The following is a 17900-nucleotide window of genomic DNA, read 5'->3' as shown; positions in this document are numbered from 1 at the left end:
GAGAGACGGGGCGGGAGAGAGAGAGACGGGGCGGGAGAGAGAGAGACGGGGCGGGAGAGAGAGAGACGGGGCGGGAGAGAGAGAGACGGGGCGGGAGAGAGAGACGGAGCGAGAGAGAGAGACGGAGCGAGAGAGAGAGACGGAGCGAGAGAGAGAGACGGAGCGAGAGAGAGAGACGGAGCGAGAGAGAGAGACGGAGCGAGAGAGAGAGACGGAGCGAGAGAGAGAGAGACGGAGCGAGAGAGAGAGAGACGGGGCGAGAGAGAGAGAGACGGGGCGGGAGAGAGAGAGACGGGGCGGGAGAGAGAGAGACGGGGCGGGAGAGAGAGAGACGGGGCGGGAGAGAGAGAGACGGGGCGGGAGAGAGAGAGACGGGGCGGGAGAGAGAGAGACGGGGCGGGAGAGAGAGAGACGGGGCGGGAGAGAGAGAGACGGGGCGGGAGAGAGAGAGAGACGGGGCGGGAGACAGAGAGACGGGGCGGGAGAGAGAGAGACGGGGCGGGAGAGAGAGAGACGGGGCGGGAGAGAGAGAGACGGGGCGGGAGAGAGAGAGACGGGGTGCGAGAGAGAGAGAGACGGGGCGCGAGAGAGAGAGACGGGGCGGGAGAGAGAGAGACGGGGCGGGAGAGAGAGAGACGGGGCGGGAGAGAGAGAGACGGGGCGGGAGAGAGAGAGACGGGGCGGGAGAGAGAGAGACGGGGCGGGAGAGAGAGAGACGGGGCGGGAGAGAGAGAGACGGGGCGGGAGAGAGAGAGACGGGGCGGAGAGAGAGAGAGACGGGGCGAGAGAGAGAGAGACGGGGCGAGAGAGAGAGAGACGGGGCGAGAGAGAGAGAGACGGGGCGAGAGAGAGAGAGACGGGGCGGGAGAGAGAGAGAGACGGGGCGGGAGAGAGAGAGAGACGGGGCGGGAGAGAGAGAGAGACGGGGCGGGAGAGAGAGAGACGGGGCGGGAGAGAGAGAGACGGGGCGGGAGAGAGAGAGACGGGGCGGGAGAGAGAGAGACGGGGCGGGAGAGAGAGAGACGGGGCGGGAGAGAGAGAGACGGGGCGGGAGAGAGAGAGACGGGGCGGGAGAGAGAGAGACGGGGCGGGAGAGAGAGAGACGGGGCGGGAGAGAGAGAGACGGGGCGGGAGAGAGAGAGACGGGGCGGGAGAGAGAGAGACGGGGCGGGAGAGAGAGAGACGGGGCGGGAGAGAGAGAGACGGGGCGGGAGAGAGAGAGACGGGGCGGGAGAGAGAGAGACGGGGCGGGAGAGAGAGAGACGGGGCGGGAGAGAGAGAGACGGGGCGGGAGAGAGAGAGACGGGGCGGGAGAGAGAGAGACGGGGCGGGAGAGAGAGAGACGGGGCGGGAGAGAGAGAGACGGGGCGGGAGAGAGAGAGACGGGGCGGGAGAGAGAGAGACGGGGCGGGAGAGAGAGAGACGGGGCGGGAGAGAGAGAGACGGGGCGGGAGAGAGAGACGGGGCGGGAGAGAGAGAGACGGGGCGGGAGAGAGAGAGACGGGGCGGGAGAGAGAGAGACGGAGCCAGAGAGAGAGACGGAGCCAGAGAGAGAGACGGAGCCAGAGAGAGAGACGGGGCGGGAGAGAGAGAGACGGAGCGAGAGAGAGAGAGACGGAGCGAGAGAGAGAGAGACGGAGCGAGAGAGACGGAGCGAGAGAGAGAGACGGAGCGAGAGAGAGAGACGGAGCGAGAGAGAGAGACGGAGCGAGAGAGAGAGACGGAGCGAGAGAAAGAGAGACGGAGCGAGAGTGAGAGAGAGATGGAGCGAGAGTGAGAGAGAGACGGAGCGAGAGTGAGAGAGAGACGGAGCGAGAGTGAGAGAGAGAGACGGAGCGAGAGAGAGATGGAGCAAGTGGGGGAGAGGCGGAGCGAGGGAGCGAGAGACAGAAGTGAGGGGGAATTGAAAGGTGGAGAGTGTAGAGGAACTTCCCCCACGCGCTCGTCCAGACCGATCGATCGCTGTGGAACAGGAGGGATTCGCGATAAATGAATTGCCTGTGGATGATGAGTGCCTGTTTTCTTTCAGAGAGGCGCGGGTGGCAGGAGAGAGTGTCGGTGGACAGAGAGCCGGTTGAGGGACGGTGGAAGGGCTGGGGGAGGGGAGCGAGAGTTGACCACAGCGAAAAATGACCGTCCCGTCACCAACAGGGAGGAGCGGGAAAGACAAACAGGCAGGGTTGCTCTCTGGACATTTTATTACACAACGATTCTCAACATCTCACGGGGGGAGAAAATAAACTTTGGGCTTACGATCAAAGCTAAGAGAGTGCGGGGGGGGGTGAGTCACACAGAAGGGACTGCGGAGATACAAAACCCCCCCTGGGAGAGGGGTCAAGGGGCCAGCCGGGATAGCCTCGAGTGGGAGGGCGAGTGGCGATGGCGGCAGCCAGTCCGAATTTCAGAGAGACTTGCCCTGGGCCCCACTCTCCAATAACAAGACAGCGCAGACTGGGAGATGTTCTCCAACTGTTCTACCCAACGCCCCGCTCCACACACGGGATGTCGCTCTCTCAGTAAGCGATACTTTCGATCTGTTCCAAGTCCCGAGAGTCCAGCTGATGTATCTTGCGGTCTGTGTGCAGAGAGAGAGAGGATAGTGAATATAAATATGTAAACATCTCAGGCTCTCGAGATGATTCAGACGGCTCGCTGGTAAGCCTATGGGCTGGTCTTGATGGGATCGGAAGGCAGGGGGTGGATGGATAGTCAAACACTCCCTCACACCCTGCCCCCCGAACACTTCCGCACTCTTAGTTTGAGCTGGTTCCACAGTACATTCTTGTGCACACTCTCTCGCTCATGTCCACTCTGGGAGTGTTTGATGGAGACAGTGTAGAGGGAGCTTTACTCTGTATCTAACCCCGTGCTGTACCTGTCCTGGGAGTGTTTGATGGGGGACAGTGTAGAGGGAGCTTTACTCTGTATCTAACCCCGTGCTGTACCTGTCCTGGGAGTGTTTGATGGGGGACAGTGTAGAGGGAGCTTTACTCTGTATCTAACCCCGTGCTGTACCTGTCCTGGGAGTGTTTGATGGGGGACAGTGTAGAGGGAGCTTTACTCTGTATCTAACCCCGTGCTGTACCTGTCCTGGGAGTGTTTGATGGGGGACAGTGTAGAGGGAGCTTTACTCTGTATCTAACCCCGTGCTGTACCTGTCCTGGGAGTGTTTGATGGGGGACAGTGTAGAGGGAGCTTTACTCTGTATCTAACCCCGTGCTGTACCTGTCCTGGGAGTGTTTGATGGGGGACAGTGTAGAGGGAGCTTTACTCTGTATCTAACCCCGTGCTGTACCTGTCCTGGGAGTGTTTGATGGGGACAGTGTAGAGGGAGCTTTACTCTGTATCTAACCCCGTGCTGTACCTGTCCTGGGAGTGTTTGATGGGGGACAGTGTAGAGGGAGCTTTACTCTGTATCTAACCCCGTGCTGTACCTGTCCTGGGAGTGTTTGATGGGGACAGTGTAGAGGGAGCTTTACTCTGTATCTAACCCCGTGCTGTACCTGTCCTGGGAGTGTTTGATGGGGACAGTGTAGAGGGAGCTTTACTCTGTATCTAATCCCGTGCTGTACCTGTCCTGGGAGTGTTTGATGGGACAGTGTAGAGGGAGCTTTACTCTGTATCTAACCCCGTGCCGTACCTGTCCTGGGAGTGTTTGATGGGGACAGTGTAGAGGTAGCTTTACTCTGTATCTAACCCCGTGCTGTACCTGTCCTGAGAGTGTTTGATGAGGACAGTGTAGAGGGAGCTTTACTCTGTATCTAACCCCGTGCTGTACCTGTCCTGGGAGTGTTTGATGGGGGACAGTGTAGAGGGAGCTTTACTCTGTATCTAACCCCGTGCTGTACCTGTCCTGGGAGTGTTTGATGGGGACAGTGTAGAGGGAGCTTTACTCTGTATCTAACCCCGTGCTGTCCCTGTCCTGGGAGTGTTTGATGGGGACAGTGTAGAGGGAGCTTTACTCTGTATCTAACCCCGTGCTGTCCCTGTCCTGGGAGTGTTTGATGGGGACAGTGTAGAGGGAGCTTTACTCTGTATCTAACCCCGTGCTGTACCTGTCCTGGGAGTGTTTGATGGGGACAGTGTAGAGGGAGCTTTACTCTGTATCTAACCCCGTGCTGTACCTGTCCTGGGAGTGTTTGATGGGGACAGTGTAGAGGGAGCTTTACTCTGTATCTAACCCCGTGCTGTACCTGTCCTGGGAGTGTTTGATGGGGGACAGTGTAGAGGGAGCTTTACTCTGTATCTAACCCCGTGCTGTACCTGTCCTGGGAGTGTTTGATGGGGACAGTGTAGAGGGAGCTTTACTCTGTATCTAACCCCGTGCTGTCCCTGTCCTGGGAGTGTTTGATGGGGACAGTGTAGAGGGAGCTTTACTCTGTATCTAACCCCGTGCTGTACCTGTCCTGGGAGTGTTTGATGGGGACAGTGTAGAGGGAGCTTTACTCTGTATCTAACCCCGTGCTGTACCTGTCCTGGGAGTGTTTGATGGGGACAGTGTAGAGGGAGCTTTACTCTGTATCTAACCCCGTGCTGTACCTGTCCTGGGAGTGTTTGATGGGGACAGTGTAGAGGGAGCTTTACTCTGTATCTAACCCCGTGCTGTACCTGTCCTGGGTGTGTTTGATGGGGGACAGTGTAGAGGGAGCTTTACTCTGTATCTAACCCCGTGCTGTACCTGTCCTGGGAGTGTTTGATGGGGACAGTGTAGAGGGAGCTTTACTCTGTATCTAACCCCGTGCTGTCCCTGTCCTGGGAGTGTTTGATGGGGACAGTGTAGAGGGAGCTTTACTCTGTATCTAACCCCGTGCTGTACCTGTCCTGGGAGTGTTTGATGGGGACAGTGTAGAGGGAGCTTTACTCTGTATCTAACCCCGTGCTGTACCTGTCCTGGGAGTGTTTGATGGGGACAGTGTAGAGGGAGCTTTACTCTGTATCTAACCCCGTGCTGTACCTGTCCTGGGAGTGTTTGATGGGGACAGTGTAGAGGGAGCTTTACTCTGTATCTAACCCCGTGCTGTACCTGTCCTGGGAGTGTTTGATGGGGGACAGTGTAGAGGGAGCTTTACTCTGTATCTAACCCCGTGCTGTACCTGTCCTGGGAGTGTTTGATGGGGGACAGTGTAGAGGGAGCTTTACTCTGTATCTAACCCCGTGCTGTACCTGTCCTGGGAGTGTTTGATGGGGACAGTGTAGAGGGAGCTTTACTCTGTATCTAACCCCCGTGCCCCTGAGCGATGCTCGGAGACTTACTGAAATGGCTCTGTATCCTGTGCAGAATGGCCAGGCTCCTGCGACTGTCCACCATGTTGACGGCCAACCCTTGCTTGCCAAAGCGCCCCGTCCGGCCGATCCTGTGGAGGTAGGTCTCGCAGTCCGGTTCCCGCTCCCAGGTCACCGGCAGGTCAAAGTTCACCACGATCGACACCTGCTCCACGTCGATGCCTGGGTTAAAGGTGAAGGGGGGAGTGGGGTGGAAAACAGGTCCTGACAGATATATAAACCCACTCCGGGTATCAGGTCCTGACAGATATATAAACCCCCCCTCCGGGGATCAGGTCCTGACAGATATATAAACCCCTCCGGGATCAGGTCCTGACAGATATATAAACCTTCGGGGGATCAGGTCCTGACAGATATATAAACCCACTCCGGGGATCAGGTCCTGACAGATATATAAACCCACTCCGGGGATCAGGTCCTGACTGATATATAAACCCCTCCGGGATCAGGTCCTGACAGATATATAAACCCACTCCAGGGATCAGGTCCTGACTGATATATAAACCCCCCCTCCGGGGATCAGGTCCTGACAGATATATAAACCCCTCCGGGATCAGGTCCTGACAGATATATAAACCTTCGGGGGATCAGGTCCTGACAGATATATAAACCCACTCCGGAGATCAGGTCCTGACAGATATATAAACCCCCCCTCCGGGGATCAGGTCCTGACAGATATATAAACCCCTCCGGGATCAGGTCCTGACAGATATATAAACCTTCGGGGGATCAGGTCCTGACAGATATATAAACCTTCGGGGGATCAGGTCCTGACAGATATATAAACCCACTCCGGGTATCAGGTCCTGACTGATATATAAACCCCTCCGGGATCAGGTCCTGACAGATATATAAACCCACTCCAGGGATCAGGTCCTGACAGATATATAAACCCACTCCAGGGATCAGGTCCTGACAGATATATAAACCCCCCCTCCGGGGATCAGGTCCTGACAGATATATAAACCCCTCCGGGATCAGGTCCTGACTGATATATAAACCTTCGGGGGATCAGGTCCTGACAGATATATAAACCTTCGGGGGATCAGGTCCTGACAGATATATAAACCCCTCCGGGGTCAGGTCCTGACAGATATATAAACCTTCGGGGGATCAGGTCCTGACAGATATATAAACCCCTCCGGGATCAGGTCCTGACAGATATATAAACCCACTCTGGGGTTCAGGTCCTGACAGATATATAAACCCACTCCGGGGATCAGGTCCTGACAGATATATAAACCCACTCCGGGATCAGGTCCTGACAGATATATAAACCCACTCCGGGCATCAGGTCCTGACAGATATATAAACCCACTCCGGGCATCAGGTCCTGACAGATATATAAACCCACTCCAGGGATCAGGTCCTGACAGATATATAAACCCACTCCGGGGATCAGGTCCTGACAGATATATAAACCCACTCCGGGATCAGGTCCTGACAGATATATGAACCCACTCCGGGCATCAGGTCCTGACAGATATATAAACCCACTCCGGGGATCAGGTCCTGACAGATATATAAACCCCCCCTCCGGGTATCAGGTCCTGACTGATATATAAACCCCTCCGGGATCAGGTCCTGACAGATATATAAACCCACTCCGGGTATCAGGTCCTGACAGATATATAAACCCACTCCGGAGATCAGGTCCTGACAGATATATAAACCCTCAGGGGATCAGGTCCGGACACATATATAAACCCACTCCGGGGATCAGGTCCTGACAGATATATAAACCCCTCCGGGATCAGGTCCTGACAGATATATAAACCCCTCCGGGATCAGGTCCTGACAGATATATAAACCCACTCCGGAGATCAGGTCCTGACAGATATATAAACCCTCAGGGGATCAGGTCCTGACGGATATATAAACCCACTCCGGGGATCAGGTCCTGACAGATATATAAACCCCTCCGGGATCAGGTCCTGACAGATATATAAACCCACTCCGGAGATCAGGTCCTGACAGATATATAAACCCTCAGGGGATCAGGTCCTGACTGATATATAAACCCCTCCGGGGATCAGGTCCTGACTGATATATAAACCCACTCCGGGCATCAGGTCCTGACAGATATATAAACCCACTCCGGGCATCAGGTCCTGACAGATATATAAACCCACTCCGGGCATCAGGTCCTGACAGATATATAAACCCACTCCGGGCATCAGGTCCTGACAGATATATAAACCCACTCCGGGCATCAGGTCCTGACAGATATATAAACCCACTCCAGGGATCAGGTCCTGACAGATATATAAACCCACTCCGGGGATCAGGTCCTGACAGATATATAAAGCCCCCTCCGGGGATCTGGTCCTGACAGATATATAAACCCCTCCGGGATCAGGTCCTGACAGATATATAAACCTTCGGGGGATCAGGTCCTGACAGATATATAAACCTTCGGGGGATCAGGTCCTGACAGATATATAAACCCACTCCGGGGATCAGGTCCTGACAGATATATAAACCCACTCCGGGCATCAGGTCCTGACAGATATATAAACCCACTCCGGGGATCAGGTCCTGACAGATATATAAACCCCCCCTCCGGGTATCAGGTCCTGACTGATATATAAACCCACTCCGGGGATCAGGTCCTGACAGATATATAAACCCCTCCGGGATCAGGTCCTGACAGATATATAAACCCCTCCGGGATCAGGTCCTGACAGATATATAAACCCACTCCGGAGATCAGGTCCTGACAGATATATAAACCCTCAGGGGATCAGGTCCTGACAGATATATAAACCCACTCCGGGGATCAGGTCCTGACAGATATATAAACCCACTCCGGAGATCAGGTCCTGACAGATATATAAACCCTCAGGGGATCAGGTCCTGACTGATATATAAACCCCTCCGGGGATCAGGTCCTGACTGATATATAAATCCTCTCCGGGCATCAGGTCCTGACAGATATATAAACCCACTCCGGGCATCAGGTCCTGACAGATATATAAACCCACTCCGGGCATCAGGTCCTGACAGATATATAAACCCACTCCAGGGATCAGGTCCTGACAGATATATAAACCCACTCCGGGGATCAGGTCCTGACAGATATATAAACCCCCCCTCCGGGGATCTGGTCCTGACAGATATATAAACCCCTCCGGGATCAGGTCCTGACAGATATATAAACCTTCGGGGGATCAGGTCCTGACAGATATATAAACCTTCGGGGGATCAGGTCCTGACAGATATATAAACCCACTCCGGGCATCAGGTCCTGACTGATATATAAACCCCCCCTCCGGGGATCAGGTCCTGACTGACATATAAACCCACTCCGGAGATCAGGTCCTGACAGATATATAAACCTTCGGGGGATAAGGTCCTGACAGATATATAAACCCCTCCGGGATCAGGTCCTGACAGATATATAAACCCACTCCGGAGATCAGGTCCTGACAGATATATAAACCTTCGGGGGATAAGGTCCTGACAGATAAATAAACCCACTCCGGGGATCAGGTCCTGACAGATATATAAACCCACTCCGGAGATCAGGTCCTGACAGATATATAAACCTTCGGGGGATAAGGTCCTGACAGATATATAAACCCACTCCGGAGATCAGGTCCTGACAGATATATAAACCCACTCCGGGGATCAGGTCCTGACAGATATATAAACCCACTCCGGGGATCAGGTCCTGACAGATATATAAACCCACTCCGGGGATCAGGTCCTGACAGATATATAAACCCACTGCGGGGATCAGGTCCTGACAGATATATAAACCCACTCCGGGGATCAGGTCCTGACAGATATATAAACCCACTCCGGGGATCAAGTCCTGACAGATATATAAACCCACTCCGGGGATCAGGTCCTGACAGATATATAAGTTCCTCCCTCCGGGATCAGGTCCTCACAGATATATAAATCCCCCAGCAATCAGGTAGTGACGGATTAAGTCGCCCGCCTCCCCCCTCGGGTCCGGGAGGGTTGACGCACCTCTGGCGCAGACGTTGGTGGTGACCAGGACTTTCTCCTTGCCGTCTCGGAAGCGTTGGATGACGTTTGTCCTCTGCTCGACCGAAAGTTCGCCGCTCAGTAGGGCCACGCGGTGTCCATCGCCGGTCAGTTTCGAAGTCAGCCAATGAGCTGTCTTCCGGGTCTGGACAGAGAAACAAAATGGGGGACATCCCACCGTCAGGCCAAAGACAAAGAGACAGAGGGAACTCGAGAGAGGGGCTGAATGGCCTCCTCCTGTTCCTGTGTAACAGGCTCGAGAGAGAGAGGGGCTGAATGGCCTCCTCCTGTTCCTGTGTAACAGGCTCGAGAGAGAGAGAGAGAGAGGGGCTGAATGGCCTCCTCCTGTTCCTGTGTAACAGGCTCGAGAGAGAGAGAGAGAGAGAGGGGCTGAATGGCCTCCTCCTGTTCCTGTGTAACAGGCTCGAGAGAGAGGGGCTGAATGGCCTCCTCCTGTTCCTGTGTAACAGGCTCGAGAGAGAGAGAGGGGCTGAATGGCCTCCTCCTGTTCCTGTGTAACAGGCTCGAGAGAGAGGGGCTGAATGGGCCTCCTCCTGCTCCTGTGTAACAGGCTCGAGAGAGAGGGGCTGAATGGACCTCCTCCTGTTCCTGTGTAACAGGCTCGAGAGAGAGAGGGGCTGAATGGCCTCCTCCTGTTCCTGTGGAACAGGCTCGAGAGAGAGAGGAGCTGAATGGGCCTCCTCCTGTTCCTGTGTAACAGGGTCGAGAGAGAGAGAGAGGGGCTGAATGGGCCTCCTCCTGTTCCTGTGTAACAGGCTCGAGAGAGAGAGAGAGGGGCTGAATGGGCCTCCTCCTGTTCCTGTGTAACAGGCTCGAGAGAGAGAGAGGGGCTGAATGGCCTCCTCCTGTTCCTGTGCAACAGGCTCGAGAGAGAGAGAGGGGCTGAATGGGCCTCCTCCTGTTCCTGTGTAACAGGCTCGAGAGAGAGAGAGGGGCTGAATGGGCCTCCTCCTGTTCCTGTGTAACAGGCTCGAGAGAGAGAGAGGGGCTGAATGGGCCTCCTCCTGTTCCTGTGTAACAGGCTCGAGAGAGAGAGAGGGGCTGAATGGGCCTCCTCCTGTTCCTGTGTAACAGGCTTGAGAGAGAGAGAGGGGCTGAATGGGCCTCCTCCTGTTCCTGTGTAACAGACTCGAGAGAGAGAGAGGGGCTGAATGGGCCTCCTCCTGTTCCTGTGGAACAGACCCGAGAGAGAGAGGCTGAATGGACATCCTCCTGTTCCTGTGTAACAGGCTCGAGAGAGAGAGAGGGGCTGAATGGGCCTCCTCCTGTTCCTGTGTAACAGGCTCGAGAGAGAGAGAGGGGCTGAATGGGCCTCCTCCTGTTCCTGTGTAACAGGCTCGAGAGAGAGAGAGGGGCTGAATGGGCCTCCTCCTGTTCCTGTGTAACAGGCTCGAGAGAGGGGCTGAATGGACCTCCTCCTGTTCCTGTGTAACAGGCTTGAGAGAGAGAGAGGGGCTGAATGGGCCTCCTCCTGTTCCTGTGTAACAGACTCGAGAGAGAGAGAGGGGCTGAATGGGCCTCCTCCTGTTCCTGTGTAACAGACTCGAGAGAGAGAGGCTGAATGGACCTCCTCCTGTTCCTGTGTAACAGGCTCGAGAGAGAGAGAGGGGCTGAATGGGCCTCCTCCTGTTCCTGTGTAACAGGCTCGAGAGAGAGAGAGGGGCTGAATGGGCCTCCTCCTGTTCCTGTGTAACAGGCTTGAGAGAGAGAGAGGGGCTGAATGGGCCTCCTCCTGTTCCTGTGTAACAGGCTCGAGAGAGAGAGAGGGGCTGAATGGGCCTCCTCCTGTTCCTGTGTAACAGGCTTGAGAGAGAGAGAGGGGCTGAATGGGCCTCCTCCTGTTCCTGTGTAACAGACTCGAGAGAGAGAGGCTGAATGGGCCTCCTCCTGTTCCTGTGTAACGGGCTCCCCCCGATCCCTCCAAGACCTGGCAAAAGATGATGGCCTGGGCGATGGTGATGGCTGTATAGATGTTGACGAGAGCCTGATATTTATCCTCATCCTCGGTACACAGGACGTAATACTGTTTGATGTTTTCCAGGGTGAGTTGTTCACGAGCGAGTTTGATGATGTTCGGATCTGTGACAATCTTCTTAGCAAATTTCAGCACTGGGTCCTCGAAGGTGGCAGAAAACAGGAGCAGCTGGCACTCCTTGGGCAACATCCTGCATTGGAGAGAGACAGAGATATTCATAATCCCCAGACAGTGCGGCGCTCCCTCAGCACTGACCCTCCCACAGTGCGGCGCTCCCTCAGCACTGACCCTACCACAGTGCGGCTCACCCTCAGCACTGACCCTCCCACAGTGCGGCGCTCCCTCAGCACTGACCCTCCCACAGTGCGGCGCTCCCTCAGCACTGACCCTCCCACAGTGCGGCTCTCCCTCAGCACTGACCCTCCCACAGTGCGGCGCTCCCTCAGCACTGACCCTCCCACAGTGCGGCGCTCCCTCAGCACTGACCCTCCCACAGTGCGGCTCTCCCTCAGCACTGACCCTCCCACAGTGCGGCGCTCCCTCAGCACTGACCCTCCCACAGTGCGGCGCTCCCTCAGCACTGACCCTCCCACAGTGCGGCGCTCCCTCAGCACTGACCCTCCCACAGTGCGGCGCTCCCTCAGCACTGACCCACCCACAGTGCGGCGCTCCCTCAGCACTGACCCTCCCACAGTGCGGCGCTCCCTCAGCACTGACCCTCCCACAGTGCGGCGCTCCCTCAGCACTGACCCTCCCACAGTGCGGCGCTCCCTCAGCACTGACCCTCCCACAGTGCGGCGCTCCCTCAGCACTGACCCTCCCACAGTGCGGCGCTCCCTTAGCACTGACCCTCCCACAGTGCGGCGCTCCCTCAGCACTGACCCTCCCACAGTGCGGCGCTCCCTCAGCACTGACCCTCCCACAGTGCGGCGTTCCCTCAGCACTGACCCTCCCACAGTGCGGTGTTCCCTCAGCACCGACCCTCCCACAGTGCGGCGTTCCCTCAGCACTGACCCTCCCACAGTGCGGCGCTCCCTCAGCACTGACTCTCCCACAGTGCGGCGCTCCCTCAGCACTGACCCTCCCTCAGCACTGACCCTCCCTCAGCACTGACCCACCCACAGTGCGGCGCTCCCTCAGCACTGACCCTCCCACAGTGCGGCGCTCCCTCAGCACTGACCCTCCCACAGTGCGGCGCTCCCTCAGCACTGACCCTCCCACAGTGCGGCGCTCCCTCAGCACTGACCCTCCCACAGTGCGGCGCTCCCTCAGCACTGACCCTCCCACAGTGCGGTGCTCCCTCAGCACTGACCCTCCCACAGTGCGGCGCTCCCTCAGCACTGACCCTCCCACAGTGCGGCGCTCCCTCAGCACTGACCCTCCCACAGTGCGGCGCTCCCTCAGCACTGACTCTCCCACAGTGCGGCGCTCCCTCAGCACTGACCCTCCCACAGTGCGGCGCTCCCACAGCACTGACCCTCCCACAGTGCGGCGCTCCCTCAGCACTGACCCTCCCACAGTGCGGCGCTCCCTCAGCACTGACCCTCCCACAGTGCGGCGCTCCCTCAGCACTGACCCTCCCACAGTGCGGCGCTCCCTCAGCACTGACCCTCCCACAGTGCGGCGTTCCCTCAGCACTGACCCTCCCACAGTGCGGTGTTCCCTCAGCACCGACCCTCCCACAGTGCGGCGTTCCCTCAGCACTGACCCTCCCACAGTGCGGCGCTCCCTCAGCACTGACTCTCCCACAGTGCGGCGCTCCCTCAGCACTGACCCTCCCTCAGCACTGACCCTCCCACAGTGCGGCGCTCCCTCAGCACCGACCCTCCCACAGTGCGGCGCTCCCTCAGCACTGACCCTCCCACAGTGCGGCGCTCCCTCAGCACTGACCCTCCCACAGTGCGGCGCTCCCTCAGCACCGACCCTCCCACAGTGCGGCGCTCCCTCAGCACCGACCCTCCCACAGTGCGACACTCCCTCAGCACTGACCCTCCCACAGTGCGGCACTCCCTCAGCACTGAGGACGTTCAAGAGATAGGACGGGCCGTCGGGGCTGGAGGAGGTTACAGAGATTGGGAGGGGGTGTAGGCGAGTAGGAGGTTAGAGAGATAGGGAGGGGTGTAGGGGAGGGGGGAGGTTACAGAGATAGGGAGGAGTGTCGGGGCTGGAGGAGGTTACAGAGATAGGGAGGGGTGTAGGGGCTGGAGGAGGTTACAGAGATGGGGGGTGTAGGGGCTGGAGGAGGTTACAGAGATAGGCACGGGTGTAGGGGCTGGAGGAGGTTACAGAGATAGGGAGGGGGTGTGGGGGCTGGAGGAGGTTACAGAGATAGGGAGGGGTGTAGGGGGCTGGAGGAGGTTACAGAGATAGGGAGGGGTGTAGGGGGCTGGAGGAGGTTACAGAGATAGGGAGGGGTGTAGGGAGCTGGAGGAGGTTACAGAGATAGGGAGGGGTGTAGGGGGCTGGAGGAGGTTACAGAGATAGGGAGGGGTGTAGGGGAGGGAGGAGGTTACAGAGATAGGGAGGGGTGTTGGGGGCTGGAGGAGGTTACAGAGATAGGGAGGGGTGTTGGGGGCTGGAGGAGGTTACAGAGATAGGGAGGGGTGTAGGGGAGGGAGCAGGTTACAGAGATAGGGAGGGGTGTAGGGGAGGGAGGAGGTTACAGAGATAGGGAGGGGTGTAGGGGAGGGAGGAGGTTACAGAGATAGGGAGGGGGTGTAGGGGCTGGAGGAGGTTACAGAGATAGGGAGGGGTGTAGGGGGGGAGGAGGTTACAGAGATAGGGAGGGGTGTCGGGGGCTGGAGGAGGTTACAGAGATAGGGAGGGGTGTAGGGGAGGGAGCAGGTTACAGAGATAGGGAGGGGTGTAGGGGCTGGAGGAGGTTACAGAGATAGGGAGGGGTGTAGGGGCTGGAGGAGGTTACAGAGATAGGGAGGGGTGTAGGGGCTGGAGGAGGTTACAGAGATAGGGAGGGGTGTCGGGGGCTGGAGGAGGGTTACAGAGATAGGGGAGGGGGTGTAGGGGGCTGGAGGAGGTTAAGAGATAGGGAGGGGTGTAGGGGCTGGAGGAGGTTACAGAGATAGGGAGGGGGTGTAGGGGAGGGAGGAGGTTACAGAGATAGGGAGGGGGTGTAGGGGAGGGAGGAGGTTACAGAGATAGGGAGGGGGTGTAGGGGGCTGGAGGAGGTTACAGGGATAGGGAGGGGTGTCGGGGCTGGAGGAGGTTACAGAGATAGGGAGGGGTGTCGGGGCTGGAGGAGGTTACAGAGATAGGGAAGGGTGTCGGGGGCTGGAGGAGGTTACAGGGATAGGGAGGGGTGTAGGGGCTGGAGGAGGTTACAGAGATAGGGAGGGGTGTCGGGGGCTGGAGGAGGTTACAGGGATAGGGAGGGGTGTCGGGGCTGGAGGAGATTACAGAGATAGGGAGGGGTGTAGGGGAGGGAGGAGGTTACAGAGATAGGGAGGGGTGTAGGGGCTGGAGGAGGTTACAGAGATAGGGAGGGGTGTCGGGGGCTGGAGGAGGTTACAGAGATAGGGAGGGGGTGTAGGGGGCTGGAGGAGGTTACAGAGACAGGGAGGGGTGTAGGGGAGGGAGGAGGTTACAGAGATAGGGAGGGGGTGTAGGGGCTGGAGGAGGTTACAGAGATAGGGAGGGGTGTAGGGGAGGGAGGAGGTTACAGAGATAGGGAGGGGTGTAGGGGAGGGAGGAGGTTACAGAGATAGGGAGGGGTGTAGGGGAGGGAGGAGGTTACAGAGATAGGGAGGGGTGTAGGGGCTGGAGGAGGTTACAGAGATAGGGAGGGGTGTAGGGGCTGGAGGAGGTTACAGAGATAGGGAGGGGTGTCGGGGGCTGGAGGAGGTTACAGAGATAGGGAGGGGGTGTAGGGGGCTGGAGGAGGTTACAGAGATAGGGAGGGGGTGTAGGGGAGGGAGGAGGTTACAGAGATAGGGAGGGGGTGTAGGGGGCTGGAGGAGGTTACAGGGATAGGGAGGGGTGTCGGGGCTGGAGGAGGTTACAGAGATAGGGAGGGGTGTCGGGGCTGGAGGAGGTTACAGAGATAGGGAAGGGTGTCGGGGGCTGGAGGAGGTTACAGGGATAGGGAGGGGTGTCGGGGCTGGAGGAGGTTACAGAGATAGGGAGGGGTGTCGGGGGCTGGAGGAGGTTACAGGGATAGGGAGGGGTGTCGGGGCTGGAGGAGATTACAGAGATAGGGAGGGGTGTAGGGGAGGGAGGAGGTTACAGAGATAGGGAGGGGTGTAGGGGCTGGAGGAGGTTACAGAGATAGGGAGGGGTGTCGGGGGCTGGAGGAGGTTACAGAGATAGGGAGGGGGTGTAGGGGGCTGGAGGAGGTTACAGAGACAGGGAGGGGTGTAGGGGAGGGAGTAGGTTACAGAGATAGGGAGGGGTGTAGGGGAGGGAGGAGGTTACAGAGATAGGGAGGGGTGTAGGGGAGGGAGGAGGTTACAGAGATAGGGAGGGGTGTAGGGGCTGGAGGAGGTTACAGAGATAGGGAGGGGTGTAGGGGCTGGAGGAGGTTACAGAGATAGGGAGGGGTGTAGGGGAGGGAGGGGGTTACAGAGATAGGGAGGGGGTGTAGGGGCTGGAGGAGGTTACAGAGATAGGGAGGGGTGTAGGGGCTGGAGGAGGTTACAGAGATAGGGAGGGGTGTAGGGGCTGGAGGAGGTTACAGAGATAGGGAGGGGGTGTAGGGGCTGGAGGAGGTTACAGAGATAGGGAGGGGTGTAGGGGGCTGGAGGAGGTTACAGAGATAGGGAGGGGTGTAGGGGGGGGAGGAGGTTACAGAGATAGGGAGGGGTGTAGGGGCTGGAGGAGGTTACAGAGATAGGGAGGGGTGTAGGGGAGGGAGGGGGTTACAGAGATAGGGAGGGGTGTAGGGGGCTGGAGGAGGTTACAGCGATAGGGAGGGGTGTAGGGGCTGGAGGAGGTTACAGAGATAGGGAGGGGTGTAGGGGGCTGGAGGAGGTTACAGAGATAGGGAGGGGTGTAGGGGAGGGAGGGGGTTACAGAGATAGGGAGGGGTGTAGGGGGCTGGAGGAGGTTACAGAGATAGGGAGGGGTGTAGGGGCTGGAGGAGGTTACAGAGATAGGGAGGGGTGTAGGGGCTGGAGGAGGTTACAGAGATAGGGAGGGGTGTAGGGGCTGGAGGAGGTTACAGAGATAGGGAGGGGTGTAGGGGCTGGAGGAGGTTACAGAGATAGAGAGGGGTGTAGGGGGTGGAGGAGGTTACAGAGATAGGGAGGGGGTGTAGGGGGCTGGAGGAGGTTACAGAGATAGAGAGGGGGTGTAGGGGGCTGGAGGAGGTTACAGAGATAGGGAGGGGTGTAGGGGGTTGGAGGAGGTTACAGAGATAGGGAGGGGTGTAGGGGCTGGAGGAGGTTACAGAGATAGGGAGGGGGTGTAGGGGCTGGAGGAGGTTACAGAGATAGGGAGGGGTGTAGGGGCTGGAGGAGGTTACAGAGATAGGGAGAGGGTGTAGGGGCTGGAGGAGGTTACAGAGATAGGGAGGGGTGTAGGGGCTGGAGGAGGTTACAGAGATAGGAGAGGGGTGTAGGGGCTGGAGGAGGTTACAGAGATAGGGAGGGGTGTAGGGGGTTGGAGGAGGTTACAGAGATAGGGAGGGGTGTAGGGGCTGGAGGAGGTTACAGAGATAGGGAGGGGGTGTAGGGGCTGGAGGAGGTTACAGAGATAGGGAGGGTGTAGGGGCTGGAGGAGGTGACAGAGATAGGGAGGGGTGTAGGGGGTTGGAGGAGGTTACAGAGATAGGGAGGGGGTAGGGGCTGGAGGAGGTTACAGAGATAGGGAGGGGTGTAGGGGCTGGAGGAGGTTACAGAGATAGGAGGGGTGTAGGGGCTGGAGGAGGTTACAGAGATAGGGAGGGGTGTAGGGGTGGAGGAGGTTACAGAGATAGGGAGGGGTGTAGGGGCTGGAGGAGGTTACAGAGATAGAGAGGGGTGTAGGGGCTGGAGGAGGTTACAGAGATAGGGGAGGGGTGTAGGGCTGGAGAGGTTACAGAGATAGGGAGGGGTGTAGGGGGTTGGAGGAGGTTACAGAGATAGGGAGGGGGTGTAGGGGGTTGGAGGGAGGTTACAGAGATAGGAGGGGTGTAGGGGCTGGAGGAGGTTACAGAGATAGAGAGGGGTGTAGGGGCTGGAGGAGGTTACAGAGATAGGAGGGGTGTAGGGGCTGGAGGAGGTTACAGAGATAGGGAGGGGTGTAGGGGGCTGGAGGAGGTTACAGAGATAGGAGGGGGTGTAGGGGGTTGGAGGAGGTTACAGAGATAGAGAGGGGGTGTAGGGGCTGGAGGAGGTTACAGAGATAGAGAGGGGGTGTAGGGGCTGGAGGGAGGTTACAGAGATAGGGAACAGGGGTGTAGGGGGCTGGAGGAGGTTACAGAGATAGGGAGGGGTGTAGGGGGCTGGAGGGAGGTTACAGAGATAGGGAGGGGGTGTAGGGGGCTGGAGGAGGTTACAGAGATAGGGAGGGGGTGTAGGGGGCTGGTGGAGGTTACAGAGATAGGGAGGGGTGTAGGGGGTTGGAGGAGGTTACAGAGATAGGGAGGGGGTTGTAGGGGGCTGGAGGGGGTTACAGAGATCGGGAGGAGTGT

The 17900-nt window shown here is 57.8% G+C and overlaps 1 protein-coding gene across 1 annotated transcript; it reads right to left on the bottom strand.

The window, feature by feature from the left end:
* Positions 1-2513: 2513 nt before the first annotated feature.
* Positions 2514-11494, bottom strand: LOC144490266 (ATP-dependent RNA helicase DDX19A-like). The gene is made up of 4 exons (XM_078208046.1): positions 11228-11494; positions 9262-9424; positions 5254-5445; positions 2514-2575 (listed from the first exon to the last, which is right to left on the bottom strand). The coding sequence occupies exons 1-4, from the start codon at positions 11492-11494 to the stop codon at positions 2514-2516; spliced, it is 684 nt and encodes a 227-aa protein (XP_078064172.1).
* Positions 11495-17900: the final 6406 nt, after the last annotated feature.

Source organism: Mustelus asterias, unplaced genomic scaffold (assembly GCF_964213995.1).
Source record: "Mustelus asterias unplaced genomic scaffold, sMusAst1.hap1.1 HAP1_SCAFFOLD_3089, whole genome shotgun sequence".
In the NCBI taxonomy this organism is placed as follows: Eukaryota; Metazoa; Chordata; class Chondrichthyes; order Carcharhiniformes; family Triakidae; genus Mustelus; species Mustelus asterias.
This window is presented reverse-complemented; position numbering and strand designations above follow the sequence as displayed.